This window comes from Halichoerus grypus, chromosome X, assembly GCF_964656455.1.
Source record: "Halichoerus grypus chromosome X, mHalGry1.hap1.1, whole genome shotgun sequence".
Taxonomy (NCBI): Eukaryota; Metazoa; Chordata; class Mammalia; order Carnivora; family Phocidae; genus Halichoerus; species Halichoerus grypus.
The window spans coordinates 36,281,152-36,308,833 of NC_135727.1; the positions used below are offsets into that span (position 1 = coordinate 36,281,152).

Consider the following 27,682-nt stretch of genomic DNA (forward strand, 5'->3'; position numbering starts at 1 on the left):
CAGGGGGCAAGGGATTTTTATTTGTTTTTGTGCCTGTCAAATCTCCTGATGATGCAGAATACAGTTCTTTGGAAATCGTCCATGCACAGCAGCACATCTGTGTGGAGAAAAAGGTAGAGCTTTAGAGTCAAGATTAGCCAAGGTTTATATCCTGACTCTATTGCTGTCTCGCTGTGTGATTTTTCACAATTAACCTGTGCCTCAGTTACCTCATCTTAACGAGTGCATATCTCACATAGTTACTATAATGATCAATGGGATGTATGTCTAAGGAGTTTAGCATAGTTCTTGACACTTGATCAAGTTGTTCTTGTCATCAGTTTCATTAGCAGCATCACCACCGCTACCACTCACACCACCCCCAGGTTCCTACTGTAACAGAATAAAATTCTGTAACTTCTTGCTAAAGCAAATACCAGCCATCAGCAAAAGAGGAAAGGAGGAAACAGGAAGCCCAGTTGCACTCACACATTCACATTAACTCTAACACCCCAAGGAGAACGTATGAGAAGACAACCCAATCCTCATGTCTCTGTCCCTATTTCTCCAGGTACCTGTCGGCTTGGCTGGGCCTATTACTGTGCTGGAGGTGGAGCAGCTGCAGCCATGTTGATCTGCACCTGGCTCTCTTGCTTTGCTGGAAGAAACCCCAAGCCTGTCATGTTGGTGGAGAGCATCATGAGGAACACCAATTCTTACTCCATGGAGCTTGACCACTGCCTCAAACCTTGAGTTTTGGCAGAAGATTGGAGAGGGTGGGAAAGAGAAGGGAAGAGGGCCTTGAAAAGAGACACTAAGACTAGGCCACTTGCTACCCACCTGCTAGTAGTGTAGCCTCATGTTTGCATGCTTTTTAAATCACCAGTCAGTCATTTTCACTTTCCCTTAAGCCATTGGGTCAGTGGCTATTTACAAAATTCATCAAGAACAATGATTCTCTCAAGCATTTACCCAGCTGGTGAGTACCCACTAGCCCTCAAGTCCCAAAGTGTTCCTTTGTGCAAAGTAAGAAGAAGACCTCACCTGAAAGGTAACTTCACAATCAAGTAGATCTTCAGAGATCTACAGCTCCTGTCTATCATTTAAATGTTGTGTAAGAACATATATGCAAGGAAGGACCAGGAGATGGACTGGGCTGGTTCCTACCACTCCATGTATATGGCCCTCCCCCTGGTATTTATTGCCATCTCCAAACATCTATGGAGTGCCACTGCTCAAATTTTTGTGACTTTCTCAGGACTATACCTTGACTCTTCCTATTTTCTCCTGCTTCTCTTCCTTTCCAGTTGTGGGGAAGCTTGTGGGGAGGGCGACTCCCAATGGGGAAAATACTAATCAAGGATGACTGCATATAGTCTAAGACCCCTTCCTTATTATGCTTTAGAATATTCATAAGAGTTCATTTTGTGTTCTGGCTGGGTGACTGGCATCAAAATAGTGGCAAGTATTCCCTAGTCCCTTATAGATACAGAAATGGTGTTCATCCAATGTTCTGAGCAGAGACTAGCATTTGTTGTACATTCAATAAACATGAATTCACAATGATGATGACAAGGTTGTTTCTGCTGGCTCCTTATTAAAATTTCTAGTAGAGTTCATTTTTATTGACTAGGAAATTCACAGTGGTCTTTTGCCCCTATAGTCATTCCTAGCATGATATAAGTTTCTCTGCCTGTTTCAAAGACTGCTCATCAAATGCTTTCCCCTCCATCTGGGGTGAATTAGACATGAAAGAACACAGCTTTGGTGTCACCTAGGGCTGATGTATTTTTAGGGCTGGCCTCCATCCCATCTGTGCTCAAGTCTGATGGATGGTGTAGAAGAACTTGGTGTCTCCCAGGGACAGAATCTGTCTCCCCCACCCCAACTAATTCAGGCCAGCTCTATTGTTCCATAACTATCGCTTTAGGGTTTAGGGAGAGCCTGTGACTCAAAAGGCCAGCTCATCTGTTTCTATTCTTAATCACTCCAGAGTGGTTTGGGTACAGCCCTACCTGGAAGGGGAGAAATGGCCAAAACTGGCTTCATTAGTTACATGCCATTTCAAGAAGGGTCAGCGTCCTGATATTGACCTTATGTAGGTAAGTGAATTCAAGCATATACTTCATGAGCTCATTCATTCGTCTAGTCACTCATTCAGGATACATCTCTTGAGTATCCTACTATATGCCACATTCTGTGCTAACTGCTGTGGATAAAAGGAAGAAGAAACACTCACCCTAAAAGAGAGAGTGGTGGGCATTGATAGACACGTAGATAAATAATTGCCAGTGTGTTAAGTGCTAGTAAGTGAAGAAGAGGGGGCTAAAGGATCATGCAGAGAGGCTATTAAACCAACTTGGGGTGAAGGGATGCATGAGAAAACTTCATAGAAAAGATGATGCCTAAGATAAGTCTGAGAACTGACTAGGGGCAATTAGTCAGCAAAAGCAAGAGTGTACTAGAAAAAGGAGCGGGAGCATGAAGACATGAAGAATATGGCACCATCATGAAAGCAATGAATAGGGTTGTAAAAAGGGAGGTGGCAAAAATGAAGCTGAAAAGGGAGATACTACCCAGATTCCCTGCGGCTTTCTACTCCAGGATAAAGAGTTTGGATTTTATCCTAAAGGATCACCACTGAAAGGGAAGTGACATGAGCATATTTGTGTTTTTTCAAAAATTAGTTTGACAACAGTGAGGAGAATGAAAGAGAATAGGGAGAAACGAGAGATATTTCAGTAAACCAAGTGTAAAAAGATCCAGTCCTGACTAAGGTAGTAACTGTGGGACTTGAGCAGATGGATGAATTTGAAAAAAGCTATTTAGGAATTAGGTTAGGTCCCACAGTACTTAATCTAATGGATATGTGTAGGTGAGGGTGAGTGAAAGTTTGGGGATGACCACTTTGGGATATGGGTGGTTCTTATTACCAACATGGGGAATACTAGAGGAATAACATAGTAAGGAAGTGATGATTGAATTCATGTCAAGAATTATCTTCCTCGTGGAACTGGATTACGTGTTTAAGGTAAGGCAAGTTGAACACACCTCATTGGAAGGGAAGAAGTGTACTTGGGTTTGCAATTATAAGAAAGATGACTAAGAAGATGACTAAGAACAGTTAAAACAAAAATGGAACCAGCTCAAGCCTCATTTTTATTATGTAGAAATAATAATGCAACTTTAATTTAGGAAACCCCAAGATATGGAGAATATGTCAAGCATTTGAGAAAAGGCAGACCGCTCTCCTTAGAAAAGACAGATCAGGTGATCTCTCTTCTCAGGATAGGGAACCTCCTGAAATTCTGTGGGATGGAATTTGTGTGAGTGGTATGAATCTTTAAGCCAAGGTCTTGGCAGGAAACAGATGGCATATTCAGTAAGGTATACTTAGCTGAGATGAGCTTAATGCAGGGACCATTTATGGTGGTATGTGTAGGATTAAAGGAAACTGCCAGTGCTGGTGAGACATACAGATACGATGAACAATGGGGAGCTGTTATCACCTATAAGCCTGAAAGGGCAAGGGGAAGAAAGTGTGTTATTGGAACCCAGCAAGAGCTATACGGGTGCAAGAGGGAGGCTGCCTAAGAGCTATGGCTTTAGGTAGCACAATGTGGACTCCGCTTAAATGTAACACAGCTGGGAGGGAGACGGGGCAGAAAATCTACGTATCTCACTCTCTTACCACTCTGATCTCCTGCCAGCATCCACCATTATCCAGACCCAGCCAGATGCCAGCTAGTAAGGAAGCCTGTTGCTACAGTCCAATGAGGTCAGCTTTGGCACAGAACATGGCAGAGAAGGGCAGAGAATGAACCTTGGGGGGTATGAGGGGCAAATGGAAAATAACAACTCAGTGAGTGTACTTGGCCCTTGACAGTCATTCCCTTACACATTGCTCTCCAGGAAACCTTAATTTGCTGCCCTACATGGCCCAGACACCCGAACACACTGGGAAGTAGTTATACCCTAAAGAGGGGACTGAGCAGGAAGGAGTTAATTCCATTTTAAGAACCATTTTAAATGACTGTCACCTTGTATAAGGTACTAGTTAGTTGGAATGTTTCCTCTCTTTTTCCAGGGAAAGGAGATAGGATTTAAAAGGGATTTTTTTTTTTTTTTCCTGTGAGGAAACCAGGCCTTCAGGCTCTCACTCTTGAAATCAGCTGCCTTCAGGGGCTTATACTAAAAGAGGGGTCCAGCCCCTTGTTCAATTTGAATTTAAATTCCTTTCTGCCTGTGTCTGGTTTCTTTGCTGTCAAGCCATGTTTTTGTGTAGATGTCTGACTAGCCTGTTTTTTTTTTCCCCCTATGGCCTGGAGTAGTCTCTTGAAAGCTAAGCCTGCCTCCTCTGGCTGCTGTTGAACAGAGAGGAAGTAGAGCCCCTGGTTCAGGTGGAGGGTCAAATGAGTCAAGTGAGGACCTTAGAGACTGTGGTTTGTCCCATGCCTGGCTGGCTGACATGCTCCCCACCTGTGTACACAGATGGAGTGACGAACCATGGGTCATTTACGACTCCTAGAAACACATAGATCTTCTTGGAGGGGTGACAGGATGGAGGCTATTCACCTGGACAAGCTCACAATCCGCTGGGTATTTCATAAGAGCTCATTTAGCAGGACATTCTTTCAGGAAAGAATGCCAGATTGGCAGTAACTGCCCGATTAACATGCCTTCATGTCTATAAGGTTATAGTTTCTACATTTGGGGTGGCCCTTGGTATACTGCAAGTGTTAAGTCACTCCGGTGTGTCTTAGACGATGTCCTCTCCCTAATGTTGTCCCTCATTATCCCTGGTCCCAGGGGAGTAGCTGGCTCCATTCCCTTGCAGTTACTCGTGACTGCCAGGCACTGATATCCTGCCTTGCCAAGATGGAAAGGAAACGAAGATGGAAAGGCTCTGACCTCTGGGTAAGAGCTTTCCGGTTTCTGCAAGAATTGGTGGCAATATGGGGGTTTTGCTGGATGAGGGGAAATCCTAGGAAGATGAGGGGATGGGGAAGCTGCTGAGAAGCACAGGCTTTATAAACTGTCAAACAAGGTGCCCTGAGAGGGAGAGCCTGGCCCCTTCAAATGTGATAAAGACACTTTCTTCAGTCTGGCTTTCACTTTTGGTAGAAGTAGTAATGTGGAGAAACTTTAGGATGGTATTTGGTCCCAAGGCAGCCTGTTGGGGTGGGGGGGACGTTTCAAGAAAATTAGTGAATGCATTTTGTAAAAGATGGAAGGTATCCCACTTGGTGGTTTGAGGGGAAAGGTGTGTTATTTCTAGAATGCACAATCAACCTCTTACCAGGCCCAATAAAGCTTTCTTAGCAGACAGGAAGCAGGACCCTTTCAAGGAGTCATCTTCGCTCCATGCCCCTGGTTTAAAAGCATTCCCTGAGCTTAAGATATTTATTACTGGCCTCTCTTTCAGATGTAGAGATGTGTATTTTCAGCTTCAATTTTCATTTTGTCTACTTATGAGATTAGGCTCTCCCAGGGTGATCTCTTCTCTGAATGCATCAAACCCCCACTGAGTCCTCAAAGCTAACAGCAAAATAAACAGTTGCTATGTGTGCACACAAATGATTTAGATTTTCATTATACAGAGCTGCTGATATGTCAGGAGGCAGAAGTAGGGGGAGACAAAATGCTTGGTTTTGACTGCAGCACTGTATCCTGTTCCTTCCTCCCTCTCTAGAAAGGAGGCCCCAGAGAACAGTACTTGGGAAAGGGGGGCATTGAGGCCAGCTGGCATCCATGAGGGCAGCCCACAATGTTGGCTCCTTTTCATGTAGTGCCTCCACTTACTGGAGAGATGGTGGCAACTACAGAAAAGGAAACAAAGCTGGTAGAAAGGTCAAGGGGAATAAAAGTGGGATAGATAAAGAGGTAAATATTGTAATATTGGGAATAATTGCCTCTTCCCACTGTGGCCTATTAGAATCTCATTTGGTGGGGGTGCCTGGGTGCCTCAGTCAGTTAAACGTCTGCCTTTGCCTCAAATCATGATCCCAGATCCCCGCATCTGGCTCCCTGCTCAATGGGGAGTCTGCTTCTCTTTCTCCCTCTGCCTGCCACTCCCCCTGCTTGTGCTCAATATAGCTCCCTCTCTCTCTGTCAAATAAATAAATAAAATCTTAAAAGAAGAATCTCATTTGGGGAATTTTGCAATTTTGCACTTCTTTCCAAAACATCTCTTTGTATCTTCTGAGCTAAAATACTGACCCCTAAACAACATGGTAGAATGAAGACTGTCTAGGCTTTGGAGTCAGGCAGATCGAGGTTTGAATCCCAGCCCAAACATTTCCAAGCTGTGTCTCCTTGGGCAAATTATTTAACTTCTCTTTGTTTACTAAACTTTCTAAGACAGCATCTCCTATTTGCTTTGGCCTTCACATTCCCAGGAGCTATGGTAGGTATTTACCATTCAGCAGCTCCATACCTTTCACTTCACACTGATTATTCTAACACAGTGATTTGTAATTCTGGCTCACATTAGAGTCCTCTGAGAAATTTTGAAAAAAGTTTGATGCCTAGGTCCCACCCCAGTTTAACTGAGTCACAGTCTCTGGGGGCCACTAGACTATCCCATCCCATTTTCATTGAGTACTTCATTCAATGAGTACTTCAGCATGTGGCTTACTTCTTGTCTGCCATCCTTTTGGAAATTTCAACATTCATGTGAACTTCTGTGTCAACTTCTTGGCCTCCAAGTTCTTTGGCTTCCTTATCTCCAATTATATTTTCTTTTACTTAATCTCTGCGGCTCCCACTCTTGAAATCAGCAAGAAATGCACCAGCACCAAAGTCCTGATTTTAAGCCTCCCATTCCTGACCAACACCTCTTATCCTTTCAGTTCATGTTCTTAATATCTCCACTCTATCAACTCTTTGATCCCATCTTACTTACCCAATCTAGAGTCCGTAGTTCATTAATGCAATCACCTCTTGAATGAATGTTCCATTCATTTGACCCTTTCATATATTTGTCCCACAAAGCCTTAAACCTGTTTAAATTTAGTAATCTTCCTGGTCTGTGCTTGTACCAATTTCCCAACCATTGAGAGAGAAAAACAGTAACTGTTCTTGCACCTTTTCTCTGTCTACACCCACTCCCTTGATGAGTTCATCTAATCTCCTGTCTTTAAATATCCCTACCCTTGCTACTCAAAGTGTGAGTTACAGTTCAAAAACATAGGAGTGCATAAGAAATTTAGAATCTCGGGCCCCACCCCAGACCCATTGAATCATAATCTGCATTTTAACTAGATTCCCGGGTGCATTAAAATTTGAAAGGCAATGATCTATACCAGTGGTTCTCAGCTCTGATTGCAAACTGGAATCAGGTGGAGAGTTAAACCTCTGCTATTGCCCCAGCCCACTTTCAGAGGTTCTAATTTAAGTGGTCTAGGGTAAGGCCTGTGCATGCATAAATTTTATAAGTCACTATGTGATTTTAATGTGCAGCCATGATTGAAAACAGCTGACTTAAATATTGACAGCTCCTCAATTAGTATCTTCTAGGCCAAACTTCTCCCATGAATTCCAGGCTCATAAGTCCAACTACATACTCCACATATCTACTTGGATGTCTAATAGGCTTTACAAATTATACATATCCACAACCAAGATCCAAATCTTCCTCCTTAAACCTGCTTTTTATAATTATCACCATCTTAGTAAGTGGCACCATACTTATTTGGTTACCCCCCCACCTCCTTTGGTGGCCCTTCTCATCCTTTTTTGGCTCTCCTGCCTATGTTCTATCTCTTAATTTTTAAATACTCTAGGGCACATTGCTCCTTTCAAGATGCAGAATCTCCCCAGATGATCTTATCTATATGATGATGACTTAAACATGATTAGGTTGCTCAAATCTAACCTATGCAAAAGAAAATGACTAGTTTTCTTTATCCCTTCTCTAACCATTGCTCCTGCCAAAAATTTGGAAGTAATCTCTGAATCCTTTTCTTCCCTTGGTCCCTACCTCCAATCCATGTGCAAGTTCTATCAATTATACCTACAAACAACATTCCTTATCTGTTTATTTCTCCTATATTTACTGGTACCATCCTAAGACATTAATGATAAAAATGTATTAGCAAACTGGGACTAAAAGGAGGATATCCTAACCTGATAACAGATATCAAGCCTTCAACAAAAGTCATACCAAATAATGAATTTTAGAAACATTCTAATTTAAGTTAGTAAAAAGTCAATGAAAAATATTTCAGTCCACAACAGCAACCAAAAATATAATGTACTTAAGACTAAATCTAACAAAAGATGCAGAGGAATTTACAAAACATTACTGAAGGGCACAGGAAAAGACTAAAAGGAGAGATAAATATGTTTCATGAATTAAAAAAAAACTTGATATCTCAGTGTGTCAGTTCTTTCTAAATGAATCTGTAAATTCCATGCAGTTCCAATAAATATTCCATCTTTTTTTTTTTTTTTAGTGTAACTTTACTTGTTGATTTTCACATTTGGATTCAGATATCAAGACTTCATGCAAAGCTATAGTGATTGATAAGTATAATATTGACACAGGGATCAACAAATAGACTGATAGAGCAGAATAGAGGAATTGCTATAGAGGAATAGAGGATTGCTATAGACTGAATCGTGTCCCCCCTCCCCCAGATTCATATGTTGAAGCTCTGAGAATGTGACTGTATTTGGAGATGGACCTTTGGGAAGTAATTAGGTTTTGATGAGGTAATGAGGGTAGGGCGCTCATGATAGGATTAGTGCCCTTATAAGAAGAGATACCAGAGAGTTTGCTCTCTCTCTCTCTCTCTCCCCATCTTGTGAGAACACATCATGTACCCTGAGACTACCCCTTCAATATCAGCCTCAGAGTGAAAATGCACAGAGAAAAGCTGCCCCAGCTGGTACACAGACCAGGGGAGCAAGAGAAGCAGGCTTGTTGTTGTATGATACTAGATTTGATACACAGCAAAAACTGACAGGTATAATGTTGTTTATGTATATATATAGCATAACATATATATACACACATACATTATAATAAATTCATATGCACATATACATATCACCAAGTCTATGTATATATGTAATATGTGTGTATGTGTAATAAAAACAGGAATAATAAGCACTAAATTTAAAAGAGTGGTTATTTTTCAGGAAACGAACAAGGAATCCTTATTTTCCTATATTCTGCTTCATTTTCCCTCGTAGCATGTGTTAGTTAATTGTTCCCCTCTACCTCCCACTAAAATGTAAATTCCACAAAAGCAGCTAACTTTTCTTACTTGTTGACTGCTGTGACCCAAGCATCCAGTACATTGCCTAGCACACAATAGGAGCTCAATAAACACTTGTTGAAAAAATAGAGTTGTTTACACATCCATAAGTAGGGACAATACTATTGGCCTTGCAGAGTTATACTGAGGGTTAAAGGAGCGTAGGTCTGTGAGTAAACACAGTGTCGAGCCTATCATCTAGGTACTCTGTTATGTCAGTCTCCTTTCTTGTTCTATTCTGAATCTGCAGTTTCTCTGTTGAACTATCTCAATAATGTATATAGCACTCAAGGTGTAGGTTCCACTTCTTCTTAGCTGTACAATCTTAAGTTGTTAACCACTCCATGTCATGGTTTCCTCATCTATAGACGGGGACAGTAATACCCACTTTATAGGTTGTTTGAGAGTATTAAATGATATAAAGACATTAAACACTTAACACAGGACATGACACATAGTGAATGTTCAGTAAATATTAGCTGTTTTACTATCACTACTACTACCACTACCACCACCACCACCTCTACTACAAAATAGGCAGTTGCTTGTGTGGTATAAGTTCAAGAGTATTTGGAAGGTTTCTTTAATAAAATAATATCTTCTATACCAGCCTGCCATTTATATATTAAATTTCACCATATAGAATTACTCTTTTGGTTTATGTCTTGTCCTTTCCAGCTGCCTCTTATAAACTTCATTGGAAATATGCTGCCAACAGTTTTGCATCATTAGCTTTATGTGATACCTTGTTTTCCTCCATTCCTTGGAAGATGGGGAATGTGAGGGCCTTGAGTACAAACTTGGGGAAAGAAGCAAAGGGACAAATTCCAAAGGCAACCTTGGGTTACTTGCTCCTCCTTTTTAGGGATGGTCTTGTTCAAAATTGCTTCTAGTTATCATTCTCTTTCTCAGCAGGAACCAACTCTCTACAGTCGGTTACTTATAATGTGGGTGAGGGGTTGGAAATCTGTGAGACATATTTCTTCTATTAGGGTTTCCAAGTGTTCCATGTTCTGAAGACTATTGCTAGCTGTTTTATGTCCTATCATCTCTTTAACTGTTGTAGACCTGCCAAGAGAAACCAACCCCAAACTCACTACACAGGTGCTATTGGCCTGACTTCTTCCTGGGCCTGTGAATATTATCCTTAGCTCTTCTGATTATAAGGCTACATTATTTTGCTCATATCTTATTTCTTGGACATGTGCTTAGGACTCTTTGAAGTGAATTCTGGAATGATTATAATGGGTGTGCAAATATTTGCAAAGGTTTGTGCAAATACCTATACTTATTTGACCTCTTTTTTTAAACAACCTTATTAAAGTATAATTTAAACATCACAAAACTCACCTGTTTAAAGTATACAATTCATCAATTCCTATTACATTTATAGAGTTCTGCAACCATCACTATAATCCAGTTCTAGAACATTTATGGTTGCCTTCTGAATGTATTCCTCGTACAATTACTTAGTATTCTTGATGGGAATCCTAGAAAATATCTAAGCTTTAGCTACATAGTTTTATGGAATAGGTGCCTTCTAACAAAGTGGTACAAAACGAATTTCTGTAGAATTAATACAATTTTAAATGACCAAAAGCTTTATACTTCTCATACAAGTAAAAATGTATTTAGTGACATGTGTGGGAGAAATATGGAAATCATGCAAAAGACTGACTGATTTGGATATTCTTATGAGGGCAGGATTGCATTAGGACTAGTAACCACTAATTGCCTCAAAAGACAAAAATTCCAGTATCTCAACACAGCAAAAGTTTATTTCACCAGGTCTAATGCAAGTTGGTGGGGATTTTCCTCCAAGCAGTGACTCAGGATTCAGGTTCCACCCATTTTGTGACATCACCATCTCAACATATAGCTTCTGAGATCATAAGAGGAGAAGAGAAAGATGGAGAAGAAACACTAGCACTTAATCCCTTGGACCTAAAAGTGGTACACATGACTTCTGTTTAGAGTCCATTGGTCAGAATTAGCTACATGGCCCCAACCTGACTGCAAGGGAGTTTGGGAAAGTAGGTTAACACTTAGATAATTATATGATCAAGCTATAGTGGCCAAGCCTTTGGTGCTTTTTTTCTCCTCCTTCTGCCCCTTCCTTAAGCCCTCAGAATGGCTAACATCTCACAATCTTCTGAGTCCACATTTTTTGCTTCTAGAAATTAGATGCACTCTTTGTCATTTAAAATGTGCAGTCAGCTAGATTGCAATACCATGTTCACCAAGAAGTTACACAAGTGAACATACCTGTCTTCAGCGTGCAAAAGCCTCCTCTAAGATTGTCAGTTCTGTACAACAAACTGTTTTATTTCATCAATTCAGCAAGATTAATTCTTTGTAAAATTCATACATCTGTACCAATAAATATCCATGTTTTATGAATCTTTGTTTCCAGTTTTATTGAGATTTGATTGACAAACAAGTATTGTATATATTTAGATAATACAACATTTTAGGGTGTACAATGTGATGATTTAATATACATATACATTATGAAATTATTACCACTATCAAGTTAATTGACACATCCATCACTTCACATTATTACCAGTGTGTGTGTGTGTGTGTGTGTGTGTGTGTGTGTGTGTGTGCGTATTTAAGAATCTTTAGATTGCAGGTGCCTGGGTGTCTCAGTCGGTTAAGCGACTGCCTTCGGCTCAGGTCATGATCCTGGAGTCCCAGGATCGAGTCCCACATTGGCTCCCTGCTCAGCAGGGAGTCTGCTTCTCCCTCTGACCCTCTCCCCCTCATGCTCTCTCTCTTTCCCATTCTCTCTCTCTCAAATAAATAAATAAAATCTTTTAAAAAAAAGAATCTTTAGATTGCATCCATTACTTAACCAGCTCAATAAATCACCAATGATTTTGGTCACTGATTATCCTTATTTAGTGCTTATGATAAATGTCACAAAGGGGTGTCTTTCCCTATCTTCTAATTTCTGTTTCCTCAATCCTTGTCATACTCAATAACATCATACAATGACATACTCAAAGTCAGGAGCCTAAAAATGAAAGCTGCCAAAAGGGCCAAGAGACATGGGATCTAGTCCTGGCTCCTGCTACTAATTAACTATATGACTTTGGGTGAGTCTTTTAACTTCTCTGAGTTGTCTTCCGTATCTGAAAAAAATATCATAAGATCTGCCAATGATAAATGAGTGGTCAGGGTGACCTCAAAAAAGCAGCCTTGTAGTTGCTGTTGCAGGCTATTTCTCCCTGCTTGTGTTCTAGGGGTTTCTTCTTCTCTGAGAGCCTTGCTCCTGGAGTCCCAGTCCCTCCCTCAATTTTTGTGGTGCTTCTCTCCAATTATTATAGATTGAAATATAAGTTGTGTTTTTAAAGTTTTTGTTGGTTCATTAAAATTCCTTATATTTCTATACCCCTAATATAATGCCACATCTCTGTCTCAGCTCCCTCACTCCCCCAAAATGCAAAGTCCTTTTTGACTGAACTTTATATACTTCATCTCTTCTTTCTAGGTCAGACGTGCTCTCATTATTTATACAAAATTCTGACTCAATAGCATTCCAGGATCCAGAACCAAACTCCAAACTCTTTGGCATACAACCTAGGAAAAATGACCTTTCTCATTGTTATTCAAGCTTTCCCTCTGACACTACACATCCCCACTATGAGATGTGACTCTTTCACACTTCTGCTCTAGCAGCCAGGACCAGCACATCTCCACACCATACTTTTAGGTCTCAGTCAGGGGTAGTGTAGGACATTAACTCATTTACAAAAAAATTGTCTTTTCTTACTCTAAACTATTGCCAGACTAAGGTTGTTTTCAATTAGCAAATTGGGAGAGGGAACGGTTTTTCTTCCCCCTTTTTTGCATAGCCATTCTGTGTACAGGGTAGTTGGGAAGCTCAAAGGAATCCATGTAAATAGAAATGGCATATATCTATATTATAGGTATGGAGCAAACTCAGATACAGAGTGGAGGTATATATGGGGACCATCCTCTATAATTTATCTTTCCCTGGTTGCTTTTAGAAAGAAAAAAGCTAGAATCTTCATACATCTTAAGTTTCAAGGACTTTTATTATTTGTATGGTTGGCATACTACCATTCAAATATAATCATATCTATTTTTCATCCCTATTGGGTTCTGAAGAATAATGCACATCTCTTTCCTTCTGTAAATCATAGCAATGCATGGACATTAACCTCTACTGAACCTAATTCCCAGCTGCACCACTAACTGAAATGTATCCTGCTTTCGTGTCTTCACCCATGCACTATCTTCTCTCTTAATTTATATTTTAGACTATCAGATGTGACAGCAGTCAGAAACCCATTTTATTTCTAAATGATAAAACAATCATGAACATTCAGATAAATTTAAATATTTTACAAATCAGCAACTCAAAGACATTTAGGGTTCCATTATGAAATGTAAATGGCTACCCTTCACTGCTATACACTATTGAGCACTTTTATAAAACCAACAAAAATTGGTTTCCATTCTTCTGGCCAACCATGAGGGAGAATTCTTTCTCAAAGTGGTGTTCTACCACAACTGTAAATTCAGTCACTGTTTGTGGTAGAAACCCAAAGATTACACTGGTATCTGAAATGATGGGAATAGTAGGTTCTGTTTTGTTTCCAGAATCATGACAAGAAAAGGAGAGGTTGGGGAAAAGTCTGAGTATTGCTAGCTCTTGGATGTGTACTGATTTATGGACTCACAGCTCTGCAAACTTGTGCATGGGGAATAAGGAGGGGTAAAGAATATATGGGGGTACACACACATATACAAGTGTCCTTTTATTGCTGTTGTAGGAGGAATTCTAAAAATACATCCCCCCTTCTTGACCAGGTTGCGTCCCCTAATATGATGATCACTGCTATGATTATATTATGTTATATGGCACAGTTGACCTTTAGAGAGGGAGATCATCTCAGTGGGCATAATCTAGCCATATGAGCTTTTAAAGACAGAAAATTTTTTCTGGCTGGTGACAGAAAGAAAAGGCAGAAGGGGAAGTCAGATTCAAAGCATGAGAAGGATGTGAAGTCCTATTGCAGATTAAAATACGGAGGGGACCATGTCAGAAAGAATACAAGTGGCCACTGGGAGCAGAGCGTGTGTCTGACAATAGTCAGCAAGAAGAGGTCCCCAGACCTTAGTCCTATAACTGCAAGGGGTTGAATTCTGCCATAACCACATGAGCTTGGAAGAGAGTCCTAGGCTTTCAGATGTGAATGCAGCTCAGCGAACAACTTATTTTCAGACTTGTAAGACCCTAAACAGAGATTCCAGTCACATCATGCTGTACTTTTGGCCTACAGAACTATGAACTAATAAATAGGTGCTATTTTAAGCCACAAAAGTTCATAGTAATTCGTTAAGCAGCAATAAAAAACTAATATATTACTGAATTAATCTTGTCCCAGGACTGTGGGACTCCTGAAGCATGGATCATGTCATCTCTATGGGAAAGGCACACTATCCGTAATGCAGTCTTCCATCCAGTGCATACTCCAGAACTGTTAGCTGGTGACAAGTAAGCTCACTGGGCCAGGTGCAATTGCTCAATGTGTTCATTGCACTTGGAGTGTCATTGAGCTGCTTCTTTGGTTCACTGCTACTATTAAACTGCTGGTTGGAAAACAAGGGGTTCAGCTTAGGTTCTCTCTTCCTGTACAACAGATAGGAAGGGTCCCTCAGGCACACAGGAGTTTAACAGCAACATCATGTGGTCTTAAATAAGCCAGGCTGGGCTCCCTCTGGGACCAGGGAGATGATATCAGGGATAAAAATAAACCACTAGGCACTTGCTGGCCTGGTTCTTGGGTTGATGAGCCAGATGATGAAGTTGCACTTTTAACATGATCATGAGAATGGAAACGGGCTCACTCCTCCTTCGGTTCTCATTAGAGTCTTTGTCCAGAGAAAGGCTATATTTACAGGTGCTTTGCAAAATGAAGTTCCCTTCCTGTTCTCAGCAGGGAGGGCAGCAGTGGCCACTGTAATGGCTTACTTTCCCTCCTGCCTCCATCTCTTCCTTTTCCTCCTCCTTTCTTCCCTTCCCTTGCCCCCAATTTCTAATTTCATTTTCTTCCTATTGAGCTGTTTGGTTGGGAGAGTGAGAGCCCCAGAGCAGTGGCAGAAAAAAACAGCCTCTCAGAGTGAGATAAATGCCCTTTATTCTTATTTGAGTTTCTCACTGCCTAGAGTGTAAGGGTAGAAAATAGAACAGTCTAACAGAAGCGGAGAGCAAGACCTTTTCCATGGTGTTTGGAAAAGACTAAAAGAGGGGGCAGAAAGGAGGATGAGGTGACCCTGTTCCTGTTCCTCGGCAGTCACACAGTCAACATTTCTGGAGTGCAATGACATTTACTGTCATTTCATGTCATGTCACTAAATAGGGTACAAAGTGGTTTCAGTACAAGTGCCCACTGTGTGCCCAGACATTTGCTGTCTGTTCTAGGTCTCCAAAGGAAGCAGAAGATTTGGTCCCTGCCCTTAAGAACTATTAAGGTTGCCATGGAGCAGAGAACCCATATATGAAAAAGACAGGCAGTCCCGGGATCATGCAGAAGAACTGAGGGGACAGGATGTTATGGGGCTAGAGGAGAAGAGTGGAAGTAATGTGACTTAGTAAAAGCAACAGTCATGGTTTTCAAGGTGCAGAGAAAGTTTCTTTGCAGCATGTGGTTAGGAAGGATGATTGAAATATAGTTTCATGGATGCAGGGTGAGGTACAGATGAACATTCTTGTGCCCAGTTGTCACAGAGTTTTCATATTGTTATGCACTGAAGTGTGTCCTCCTAAAATTCATCTGTTGAAGCCTTGACTCCCAATGTGACTATATTTGGAGAAGGGCCTTTAGAGATGTAATTAAGGATAAATGAGATCATAAGGATGGGGAGCTAACCCAAAAGGACTAGTGACCTTATAATAACAAGAAGAGACACCAGGAGGTGTGTGCACAGAGGAAAAGGCCATGTAAGGACATGGAAAGATGGTGGTCACCTGCCTGCTAAGGAGAGAGGCATCAGAAGAAACCAATTCTGCTGACACCTTGATCTTGGACTTCCAGCCTCCAGAAGTATAAGAAAATAAATTTTTATTGTTTAAGCCACCGAGTTTGTGGAATTTTGTGATGGTAACCCTAGCAGATTAACACACATGTGAAGGAAGATTGTTCTTAAGCCTCAAGCTCTGGTTCTCAATGCTGGATGAGGATCGCCCTAAAGTCACTTACTCTCATCCAACTGGGAAAAAGGTTTACGTGGGCTAACAGTGGTGGGTGTATCAGCACTGGAGGATACAGGCAGGTTCTGGCATCATTTTCAGCTAGATGACCTTTTGTAGGTCACATTACTTATCTGGGGCATTTTTGTCTCTTCAGTGAATTAGGAAATTAATAAGAATAACTTGCTAATGCATGGATATAAAGTTCAAGGTGAGGCTCATAATAACCTTGGCATATTTTTCAAAACACTAATGCTCCACTGCTTTGCTTCCTGTTCCTATTGAGAGTCCCCAGTTTTGATATTACAGGTCATTTCAGGTCATTAAGGTCTGCAGTCTTATGAACCCACTTCTTGCTCTTGATAAGACTTCTAGTCCCTAAAGAATCAGCACCTTCTGCCTTTTGGCTGGGTAGAGTCAAGAACATAATTCATCCTATGGTACCACCATTAGGTGCTAAGTGAGAGGAAAATGCCTCTTCTGAGGTCAAAGTTGAGGGGAACCATGAGAGTGATGAGTAAGGGCTCCTGAATCTCTTGGCTATCAGATTGCTCAATAGGTGAGTCTCAATTTAGGAAACACTAGTGCCTTATCCTCCTGCTTTGTGTTCAGTCTTAGAAAAGGTATCCCCAGCTCTGGAGGAGGTGTGTGGAGTAGACTGATTTCTCATTGTCAGAGAGGAGCTCCCATCTTTAGCTCCCTTTGCTTTTCATTAACTAGGTATATCTTGGCTATAATTGTCCATTCAGATAGCCTGAATACAGGTCTGCTTATAGAGACCAAGGGCCTGGGTACAAGAATGGAATTTTGAGCTCATGGACACAGACTTCCTGGTTCTCCCCTGATGCTAAGTCTAGTTCCTTCTCCCAACCTGTTCCCAACTTCCACTATGCAAATACACACACTACCCACCTGAACTGGGGAGGTCAAGAACCCCCTGAAGCCCATACTAGAAATTCTGAGTACATCTGAATAAGTGGCAGAATGATTGAACATCTCTTCCTTTGGCTTTGATGAGCCTCTAACCGAGGCAGAAGATTTATTTCTGTTGTCAGTGTTATTTTAGGGTTCGGGAAGTAGTTGTCTACCTGGTTCTTCAGCCAATCATAGGCACTGGTAAAGAGAGGGCTGGCAGGCAACAAGGTCCACTGGGGATAGTGCAGGTTATTTTGAGCTTATCTTATTCTTAGCCAGCAGCCTGGGGCGTTGGTGTCTGCACATGATTCAGTTTTGCCCGGTGGTGGTAGCAGCAGGACACTTTGCTTCAGGTGCTTAGCATTCAGTATTGCAGAAATGAATTATGGGAAAAGAGGTTTCCGGGTGCCAGCTCAGTCTCCCAGTAGACCTGGAGGGTCAGGAGGAAGATTTCATGTAGGCAGCCTGCTATGTAAGCAGATGCAGATACCAGTGCCCACAGGGGAGCCTGGTACTTAAAACAAAGAACAATCAACCCCAAACCATAATATGTCTGGTCTGATTTAGAGTTCTGAGAAACTAAGGCCTCTATCATTCTGATGTGACAAGACTGGCAAGGGACTGGGCAAGGACAGAGGAGCTGGCAAAATGCATTAGGGAAGGGATGCCTTCCTCTTTGTGCCCCTCCCTCAGAGAACAGCAAAGGAGAGCCAACACCTGCATCTTCAGTGGGTCACACACTAGGGGAGTAGTTACTCTGGTTTCCAGAAAACCCTTCCCCATTGTCTCTACACTTTCAAATCCTTGGTGTGTAGAATTCTTTATAACTCTAACCCTTTTCTAACTTCCCATAGGAATGTTTAGCCCAGTGCTGGCCACATTATAAGTATTTATTAAGTGTTGAATTAATGGTCCATATTGGTGGCTTTCATACTTTAAAAAATCATCAGAACACTTTCTTGCAAATATAATCTTACTCTAAATAGATAGAAGGAAAACCACTCTGATTATACTGGTGTTGAGGGGGATGGGAGTAGCAGAGCTATGTCTCTCAGCCCTCCTTCAATATATCCTATGGGAAAGAGTCAAGAATGTTAAGATTCCCTCAGCAAGGCTTCATTAAGTGTCTATGGTTTGCCCATCCCCATATGCATTCTGAAGGGTTTCAAAGGAGTAGAAAGCTTTATCATGGAGAAAACAGAGTTTAAGATGGACAATAAAATGTATGCATTAAATATATATGAGAGAACCAGGGAACCATGAGGAAAGAAAATATCACAATGAGCTGGATTTCACAGGAAAGGCTGGCTTTAAGCTAGGTCTTAAAATAAATGCAAGATTTCAGTTTACGCAAAGAGTGGAAAGTGCTCCAGATTGAGGCTACAGTGTAAGCAAAAGCACAGGAGTGGAAATGAGCATAGCAGTTGGCACCAGCATGGAAGAAGGGGAATGGTAGTGGAGAAGCCTATGTAAGTAGAAGAGGGTGTGTGTGTGTGTGTGTGTGTGTGTGTGCGTGCGCGCGCGCGTGCATGCACACATGCGAGTGTTGGAAGGGGTGGGATTTACAAAGCAGCAAGTTGGAGTCAGATGATGGTGGTCTTTATAGTCTGCCAGAAGAATTTAGGAGCCGATATGCTGTGACTTAGAGAACACACACATGGAAATGATGAGAGTCCACAAGTCTGAGTAAGAAGTTACTGCATTAATCCAGGTCAAGGAAGGGAAGAAACTGAGGAGCCTGGAAAGGATTAACTCAGTGGATACCAGTTCCAGAGTCATATATGTGAAATTACTTCTGCTGTTTTCCTTTGCTGGCAGGGTGGGGTATGGAAATTTCAGGGTTTCAGCTCACCTTCTTACAGGGTAATTTTACCTTCACTGAGAGAAAAAAATCCTTTTCCAGGTCCACAGCACTTTTCATTCAACTTAAATTCTCTGTCTTAGGGAAGCAATCATGAGTTTCAAAACAAACCAAGTAATACATGTTCCCTCTCTAGACAATTAGTTCACTTCTTTCCTCTATGTGAGGAAATCACTATATGAATTTTGAATAATGAAATTTCTCTGTATCTCTTTAGACTGTGATTTATTAAATCTCAGATTTCCTATTAGATTATTAAGTAATTCTTTTTTAAATGTCCTTTTTGTAAACATTACATTCATAATAGTTCTTTTTTTTATTATGTTAATCACCATACATTACATCATTAGTTTTTTTATTATGTTATGTTAATCATCATACATTACATCATTAGTTTTTGATGTAGTGTTCCATGATTCATTGCATATAACACCCAGTGCTCCATGCAGAACGTGCCCTCTTTAATACCCATCACCAGGCTAACCCATCCTCCCGCCCCCTCCCCTCTAGAACCCTCAGTTTGTTTCTCAGAGTCCATAGTCTCTCATGGTTTGTCTCTCCCTCCGATTTCCCCCCCTTCATTCTTCCCCTCCTGTTATCTTCTTCTTCTTCTTCTTTTTTTTAACATATAATGTATTATTTGCTTCAGAGGTACAGATCTGTGATTCAACAGTCTTGCACACTTCACAGCACTCACCATAGCACATACCCTCCCCAATGTCTATCACCCAGCCACCCCGTCCCTCCCACCCCCCACCACTCCAGCAACCCTCAGTTTGTTTCCTGAGATTAAGAATTCCTCATATCAGTGAAGTCATATGATACATGTCTTTCTCCGATTGACTTATTTCGCTCAGCATAATACCTCCAGTTCCATCCACATCATTGCAAATGGCAAGATTTCATTCTTTTTAATGGCTGCATAATATTCCATTCTACATACATACCACACCTTCTTTATCCATTCATCTGTCAATGGACATCTTGGCTCTTTCCACAGTTTGGCTATTGTGGACATTGCTGCTATAAACATCGGGGTGCACATATCCCTTCGGATCCCTACATTTGTATCTTTGGGGTAAATACCCAGTAGTGCAATTGCTGGATTGGATGGTAGCTCTATTTTCAACTTTTTGAGGAACCTCTATACTGTTTTCCAGAGTGGCTGCACCAGCTTGCATTGCCACCAACAGTGTAGGAGGGTTCCCCTTTCTCCACATCCTCGCCAACATCTGTCGTTTCCTGACTTGTTAATTTTAGCCATTCTAACTGGTGTGAGGTGATATCTCATGGAGGTTTTTTTTTTTTCCTCCCAGTCTTTTGAGCATTTATTAAAATCTCAAAAACATTGTTATTAAAACTTACCTAAAACCTCACCTCTTTTTTATACAGATTTTTTTATTATGTTATGTTAATCACCATACATTACATCATTAGTTTTTGATGTAGTGTTCCATGATTCATTGTTTGCATGTAACACCCAGTGCTCCATGCAGAGTGTGCCCTCTCTAATACCCATCACCAGGCTAACGCATCCTCCCACCCCCTCCCCTCTAGACCCTAACTTTGTTATTCAGAGTCCATAGTCTCTCATGGTTCATCTCCCCCTCCGATTAACCCCCCTTCATTCTTCCCCTCCTGCTATCTTCTTCTTCTTCTTCTTCTTTTTTTAACATATAATGTATTATTTGCTTCAGAGGTACAGATCTGTGATGGAACAGTCTTGCACACTTCACAGCACTCACCGTAGCACACACCCTCCCCAATGTCTATCACCTAGCCACCCCGTCCCTCCCACCGCCCACCACTCCAGCAACCCTCAGTTTGTTTCCTGAGATTAAGAATTCCTCATATCAGTGAAGTCATATGATACATGTCTTTCTCCGATTGACTTATTTCACTCAGCATAATACCCTCCAGTTCCATCCATGTCATTGCAAATGGCAAGATTTCATTCTTTTGATGGCTGCATAATATTCCATTGTACACACATACCACATCTTCTTTATCCAGTCATCTGTTGACAGAAATCTTGGCTCTTTTCATAGTTTGGCTATTGTGGACATTGCTGCTATAAACATCGGGGTGCACATACCCCTTTGGATCCCTACATTTGTATCTTTGGGGTAAATACCCACTAGTGCAATTGCTGGGTCATATGGTAGCTCTATTTTCAACTTTTTGAAGAAACTCCATACTGTTTTCCAGAGTGGCTGCACCAGCTTGCCTTCCCACCAACAGTGTAGGAGGGTTCCCCTTTCTGCGCATCCCCGCCAACATTGGTCATTTCCTGACTTGTTAATTTTAGCCATTCTGACTGGTGTGAGGTGATATCTCACTGAGGTTTTGATTTGGATTTCCCTGAAGCAGAGCGATGTTGAGCACTTTTTCATGTGTCTGTTGGCTGTTTGGATGGCTTCTTTGGAAAAATGTCTGTTCATGTCTTCTGCCCATTTCTTGATTGGATCATTTGTTCTTTGGGTGTTGAGTTTGATAAGTTCTTTATAGATTTTGGATCCTAGCCCTTTATCTGATATGTCATTTGCAAATATCTTCTCCCATTCTGTCGGTTGTCTTTTGGTTTTGTTGACTGTTTCTTTTGCTGTGCAAAAGCTTTTTATCTTGATGAGGTCCCAGTAGTTCAGTTTTGCCCTTGCTTCCCTTGCCTTTGGTGATGTTTCTAGGAAGAAGTTGCTGCGGCTGAGGTCGAAGAGGTTGCTGCCTGTGTTCTCCTTTAGGATTTGGATGGACTCCTGTCTCACATTGAGGTCTTTCAACCATTTGGAGTCTATTTTTGTGTATGGTGTAAGGAAATGGTCCAGTTTCATTCTTCTGCATGTGGCTGTCCAATTTTCCCAACACCATTTGTTGAAGAGACTGTCTTTTTTCCATTAGACATTCTTTCCTGCTTTGTCAAAGATTAGTTGACCATAGAGTTGAGGGTCCATTTCTGGGCTCTCTATTCTGTTCCATTGATCTATGTGTCTGTTTTTGTGCCAGTACCATACTGTCTTGATGATGACAGCTTTGTAATAGAGCTTGAAGTCCGGAATTGTGATGCCACCAGCTTTGCTTTTCTTTTTCAACATTCCTCTGGCTATTCGGGGTCTTTTCTGGTTCCATACAAATTTTAGGATTATTTGTTCCATTTCTTTGAAAAAAGTGGATGGTGTTCTGATGGGGATTGCATTGAATGTGTAGATTGCTCTAGGTAGCATTGACATCTTCACAATATTTGTTCTTCCAATCCATGAGCATGGAACATTTTTCCATTTCTTTGTGTCTTCCTCAATTTCTTTCATGAGTATTTTATAGTTTTCTGAGTACGGATTCTTTGCCTCTTTGGTTGGATTTATTCCTAGGTATCTTATGGTTTTGGGTGCAATTGTACATGGGATCGACTCCTTAATTTCTCTTTCTTCTGTCTTGTTGTTGGTGTATAGAAATGCAACTGATTTCTGTGCATTGATTTTCTATCCTGCCACTTTACTGAATTCCTGTATGAATTCTAGCAGTTTTGGGGTGGAGTCTTTTGGGTTTTCCACATAAAGTATCATATCATTTGCAAAGAGTGAGAGTTTGACTTCTTCTTTGCCGATTTGGATGCCTTTTACTGCTTTTTGTTGTCTGATTGCTGTGGCTAGGACTTCTAATACTATGTTGAATAGCAGTGGTTATAGTGGACATCCCTGCCGTGTTCTGGACCTTAGGGGGAAAGCTCTCAGTTTTTCCCCATTGAGAATGATATTTGCTGTGGGTTTTTCATAGATGGCTTTTATGATATTGAGGTATGTACCCTCCATCCTTATACTCTGAAGAGTTCTGATCAAGAAAGGATGCTATACTTTGTCAAATGCTTTTTCTGCATCTATATTGAGGACTATATGGTTCCTGTTTTTCTTTTATTAATGTATTGTATCACATTGATTGATTTGCGGTTGTTGAACCAAACTTGCAGCCCAGGGATAAATCCCACTTGGTTGTGGTGAATAATCCTTTTAATGTACTGTTGGATCCTATTGGCTAGTATTTTGGTGAGAATTTTTGCATCCATGTTCATCAAGGATATTGGTCTGTAATTCTCCTTTTTGATGGGGTCTTTGTCTGGTTTGGGGATCAAGGTAATGGTGGCCTCATAAAACGAGTTTGGAAGTTTTCCTTCCATTTCCATTTTTTTGGAACAGTTTCAGAAGAATACGTATTGATTCTTCTTGAAATGTTTGGTAGAATTCCCCTGGGAAGCCATCTGGCCCTGGGCTTTTGTTTGGTGGGAGATTTTTGATGACTGCTTCAATTTCCTTAGTGGTTATAGGTCTGTTCAGGTTTTCTGTTTCTTCCTGGTTCAGTTTTGGTAGTTGATACATCTCTAGGAATGTATCCATTTCTTCCAGATTATCTAATTTGCTGGCATAGAGTTGCTCATCATATGTTCTTATAATTGTTTGTATTTCTTTGGTGTTGGTTGTGATCTCTCCTCTTTCATTCCTGATTTTGTTGATTTGGGTCATTTCTCTTTTCTTTTTGATAAGTCTGGCCAGGGGTTTATCAATCTTGTTAATTCTTTCAAAGAACCAGCTCCTAGTTTCGTTGCTCTGTTCTACTGTTCTTTTGGTTTCTATTTCATTGATTTCTGCTCTGCTCTTTATTATTTCTCTTCTCCTGCTGGGTTTAGGCTTTATTTGCTGTTCTTTCTCCAGCTCCCTTAGGTGTAGGGTTAGGTTGTGGATTTGAGACCTTTCTTGTTTCTTGAGAAAGACTTCTATTGCTATATTCTTCCCTCTTAGGACTGCCTTTGCTGTATCCCAGAGATTCTGAACAGTTGTGTTTTCATTTTCATTTGTTTCCATGAATTTTTTTAATTCTTCTTTAATTTCCTGGTTGACCCATTCATTCTTTAGTAGGATGCTCTTTAGCGTCCATGTATTTGAGTTCTTTCTGACTTTCCTCTTGTGATTGAGTTCTAGTTTCAAAGCACTGTGGTCTGAAAATATGCAAGGAATGATCCCAATCTTTTGGTACTGGTTGAGACCTGATTTGTGACCTAGGATGTGATCTATTCTGGAGAATGTTCCATGGGCACTAGAGAAGAATGTGTATTCTGTTGCTTTGGGATGGAATGTTCTGAATATATGTGTGAAGTCCATCTGGTCCAGTGTGTCATTTAAAGTCTTTATTTCCTTGTTGATCTTTTGCTTAGATGATCTGTCCATTTCAGTGAGGGTGTGTTAAAGTCCCCCACAATTATTGTATTGTTGTCGATGTGTTTCTTTGCTTTTGTTATTAATTGGCTTATATAATTGGCTGTTCCCATGTTAGGGGCATAGATATTTACAATTGTTAGATCTTCTTGTTGGATAGACCCTTTAAGTAGGATAGAGTGTCCTTCCTCATCTCTTATTACAGTCTTTGGTTTAAAATCTAATATGTCTGATACAAGGATTGCCACCCCAGCTTTCTTTTGGTGTCCATTAGCATGGTAAATGGTTTTCCACCCCCTCACTTTCAATCTGGGAGTGTCTTTGGGTCTAAAATGAGTCTCTTGCAGACAGCATATCGATGGGTCTTGCTTTTTTATCCAATCTGATAGCCTGTGTCTTTTGATTGGGGCATTTAGCCCATTTACATTCAGGGTAACTATTGAAAGACATGAATTTAGTGCCATTGTATTGCCTGTAAGGTGACTGTTACTGTATATTGTCTGTGTTCCTTTCTGGTCTATGTTACTTTTAGGCTCTCTCTTTGCTTAGAGGACCCCTTTCAATATTTCTTGTAGGGCTGGTTTTGTGTTTGCAAATTCTTTAGTTTTTATTTGTCCTGGAAGCTTTTTATCTCTCCTTCTATTTTCAATGACAGCCTAGCTGGATATAGTATTCTTGGCTGCATATTTTTCTCATTTAGTGCTCTGAATAGATCCTGCCAGTCCTTTCTGGCCTGCCAGGTCTCTGTGGATAGGTCTGTTGCCAATCTAATGTTTCTACCATTGTAAGTTACAGATCTCTTCTCCTGAGCTGCTTTCAGGATTTTCTCTTTGTCTCTGAGATCGTAAGTTTTACTATTAGATGTCGGGGTGTTGACCTATTTTTATTGATTTTGAGGGGGGTTCTCTGTGCCTCCTGGATTTTGATGCCTGTTTCCTTCCCCATATTAGGGAAGTTCTCTGCTATAATTTGCTCCAATATGCCTTCTGCCCCTCTCTCTCTTTCTTCTTCTTCTGGGATCCCAATTATTCTAATGTTGTTTCGTCTTATGGTATCGCTTATCTCTCGAATTCTGCCCTCATGATCCAGTAGTTGTTTATCTCTCTTTTTCTCAGCTTCTTTATTTTCCATCATTTGGTCTTCTATCTCACTGATTCTTTCTTCTGTCTCATTTATCCTAGCAGTTAGCACCCCCATTTTTGATTGCACCTCATTAATAGACTTTTTGATTTCGACTTGGTTAGATTTTAGTTCTTTTATTTCTCCAGAAAGTGTTTCTCTAATAACTTCCATGCTTTTTTCAAGCCCAGCTAGCATCTTTAAAATCATCATTCTGAACTCTAGGTCCAACATCGTACTAATGTCCGTATTGATTAGGTCTCTGGCAGTCGGTACTGTCTCGTTCTTTTGTTGAGGTGATTTTTTCTGTCTTGTCATTTTGTCCAGAGTTGAATAGATGAATGAGAGACCAAAATGCTAACAGGGTAACAATGTCCCCAGAAAATACATTCTAGACAAATCAGAAAAGACCTGAAACCGGGGGAAAAGAAAGGGAAAGAAAGGAAAGAGAAAGAGAAAAAAAAAGAAAAAGAAAAAGAAAAAGATAAAAACAGAACAAAACAAAAAAAACAGAATATGATCAAATATGATCGGGCTGGTGCATAGATCAGTGCCACACACTAGATTTTGGGCGTATTTTGGTCTGTTAGAAGAAAGTCCTTCCCAAAATTTTAAAGAAAGAAAAACTTATATATGTACAAAAATATTGGTTAATATGATGAAGGGATGGAATACGACTGTAAAGATGAAAATTATAAAAGATTTTATAAAAGGAATTTATAAGATAAGAAGTTGGTTGAAAAAAGAAAGAAGAGGATTAAAAAAAAGGGAGAGAATGCAATCAGGCAGGAGACTAGAACAAAGCCATACACTAGAAATTTAGGGTATATTTTGGTCTGTTAGAAGAAACTGTATCTCAAAATTTTAAAGAGAGAACAACTTATATATATATGCCAAAAATAAGGGTAAGTACTATGAAGGGATAGAATATGACTCTAAAGCTGAAAAATAAAAATGTTTTTCAAAAAAGAGATTGATAAGATGTTGGTTGAAAAAGGGAAAAAGAAAAATTCAAAAAAAAAAGACAGTTAAAAAAATTAACTTTGAAAGACTAAAGAATCATGGTAAAAAAAAACGTGAATTCTATGTGCAGTATTCCCCTAGTGCTGGAGTTCTGCCGTTCTCATTGATCAGTAAACTTGGTCTTGGCTGGCTGTTCTTGCTGATCTTCTGGGGGAGGGGCCTGTTGCCGTGGTTCCCAAATGTCTTTGCCAGAGGCAGAATTGCCCCACCCTTGCCCGGTCCGGGCTAAGTCATCTGCTCCGGTTTGCTCTCGGGAGCTTTTGTTCCCTGCAAGCTTTCCGTACAGCTTTGGAGGCCGAGAGTGAAAATGGCGGCCTCCCAATCTCCGCCCCAGAGGAGCCAAGAACTCGGAGCCCCACTCCTCAGTGCACTCCCCAGAGAAAAGCAGTCAGTCACTCCTGTCTCCTCGGTCTCCTGCCGCACTCCGTGCTCACCCGGCCTGTGACTGAGCATTTCTATCTCTGGCGCACGACCCCGTGTGGAGTCTCCAAACCCAGCAGATCCCTGCGGTGCGCTCCCGCGCCACTCCTCCCAGGGGAGGAAGGTGAGTCTCCCCAGATCTGCCGCTTGTCGGGTCCCTGCTGGAGGAGCAGTGGCTCGACTGTGCCGCGGATCACGGTTTATGGCAACCCTGAGCTGAGAGCCCGCGCCTTGGCTCTGTCTCTGCAGCCGGCTTCCCTGCTCCGATCCCTGGGAGCTCTGCCGCACTCAGGCACCCCCGGGCTTTCTGTGACCCCGAGTGTCCTGAGACCCCACTGTCCCAGCGAGTTTTCCACCCCCTGCTTAGCCACTGGAGCGACGTCTCAGCGGAGCTGACTTCTAAAAGTTCCGATTTTGTGCTCCGCAGCTCTATCACTTGCCAGAAGCGGCCGACAGAGGCCCCCTCCCCCACCGTCTATCTTCCAGAATATCGCCTCGGATTCACTTCTCCCCACGTCCTACCTTCCAGAAAGTGGTCGCCTTTCTGTTCAGAGAGTTGTTGCTATTATTTTCTTCGATCTCCTGTTGAGTTCGTAGGTGTTCAGAATGGTTTGATCCCTCTCCAGCTGAATTCCTGCAACCAGATGAAATCCAGGCACATCATTAGTTTTTGCTGTAG

The 27,682-nt window shown here is 41.1% G+C and overlaps 1 protein-coding gene and 1 long non-coding RNA gene across 2 annotated transcripts in view; one reads left to right on the forward strand and one right to left on the reverse strand.

Moving 5' to 3' along the window:
• The window catches only part of LHFPL1 (LHFPL tetraspan subfamily member 1), a 45,944-nt gene extending 44,590 nt beyond the window's left edge, over positions 1 to 1,354 (forward strand). Inside the window, exon 4 of the mRNA XM_036103990.2 lies at positions 551 to 1,354. Within this exon, the coding sequence (XP_035959883.1) occupies positions 551 to 732 (182 nt within the window). The 3' untranslated portion in view covers positions 733 to 1,354. The remainder of the gene's footprint in view (positions 1 to 550) is intronic.
• LOC144380355 (uncharacterized) lies at positions 1 to 27,631 on the reverse strand. Its single transcript, XR_013444491.1, has 2 exons — positions 27,526 to 27,631; positions 1 to 97 (listed from the first exon to the last, which is right to left on the reverse strand). It is a non-coding gene; the product is annotated as an uncharacterized LOC144380355 (long non-coding RNA).
• Positions 27,632 to 27,682: the final 51 nt, after the last annotated feature.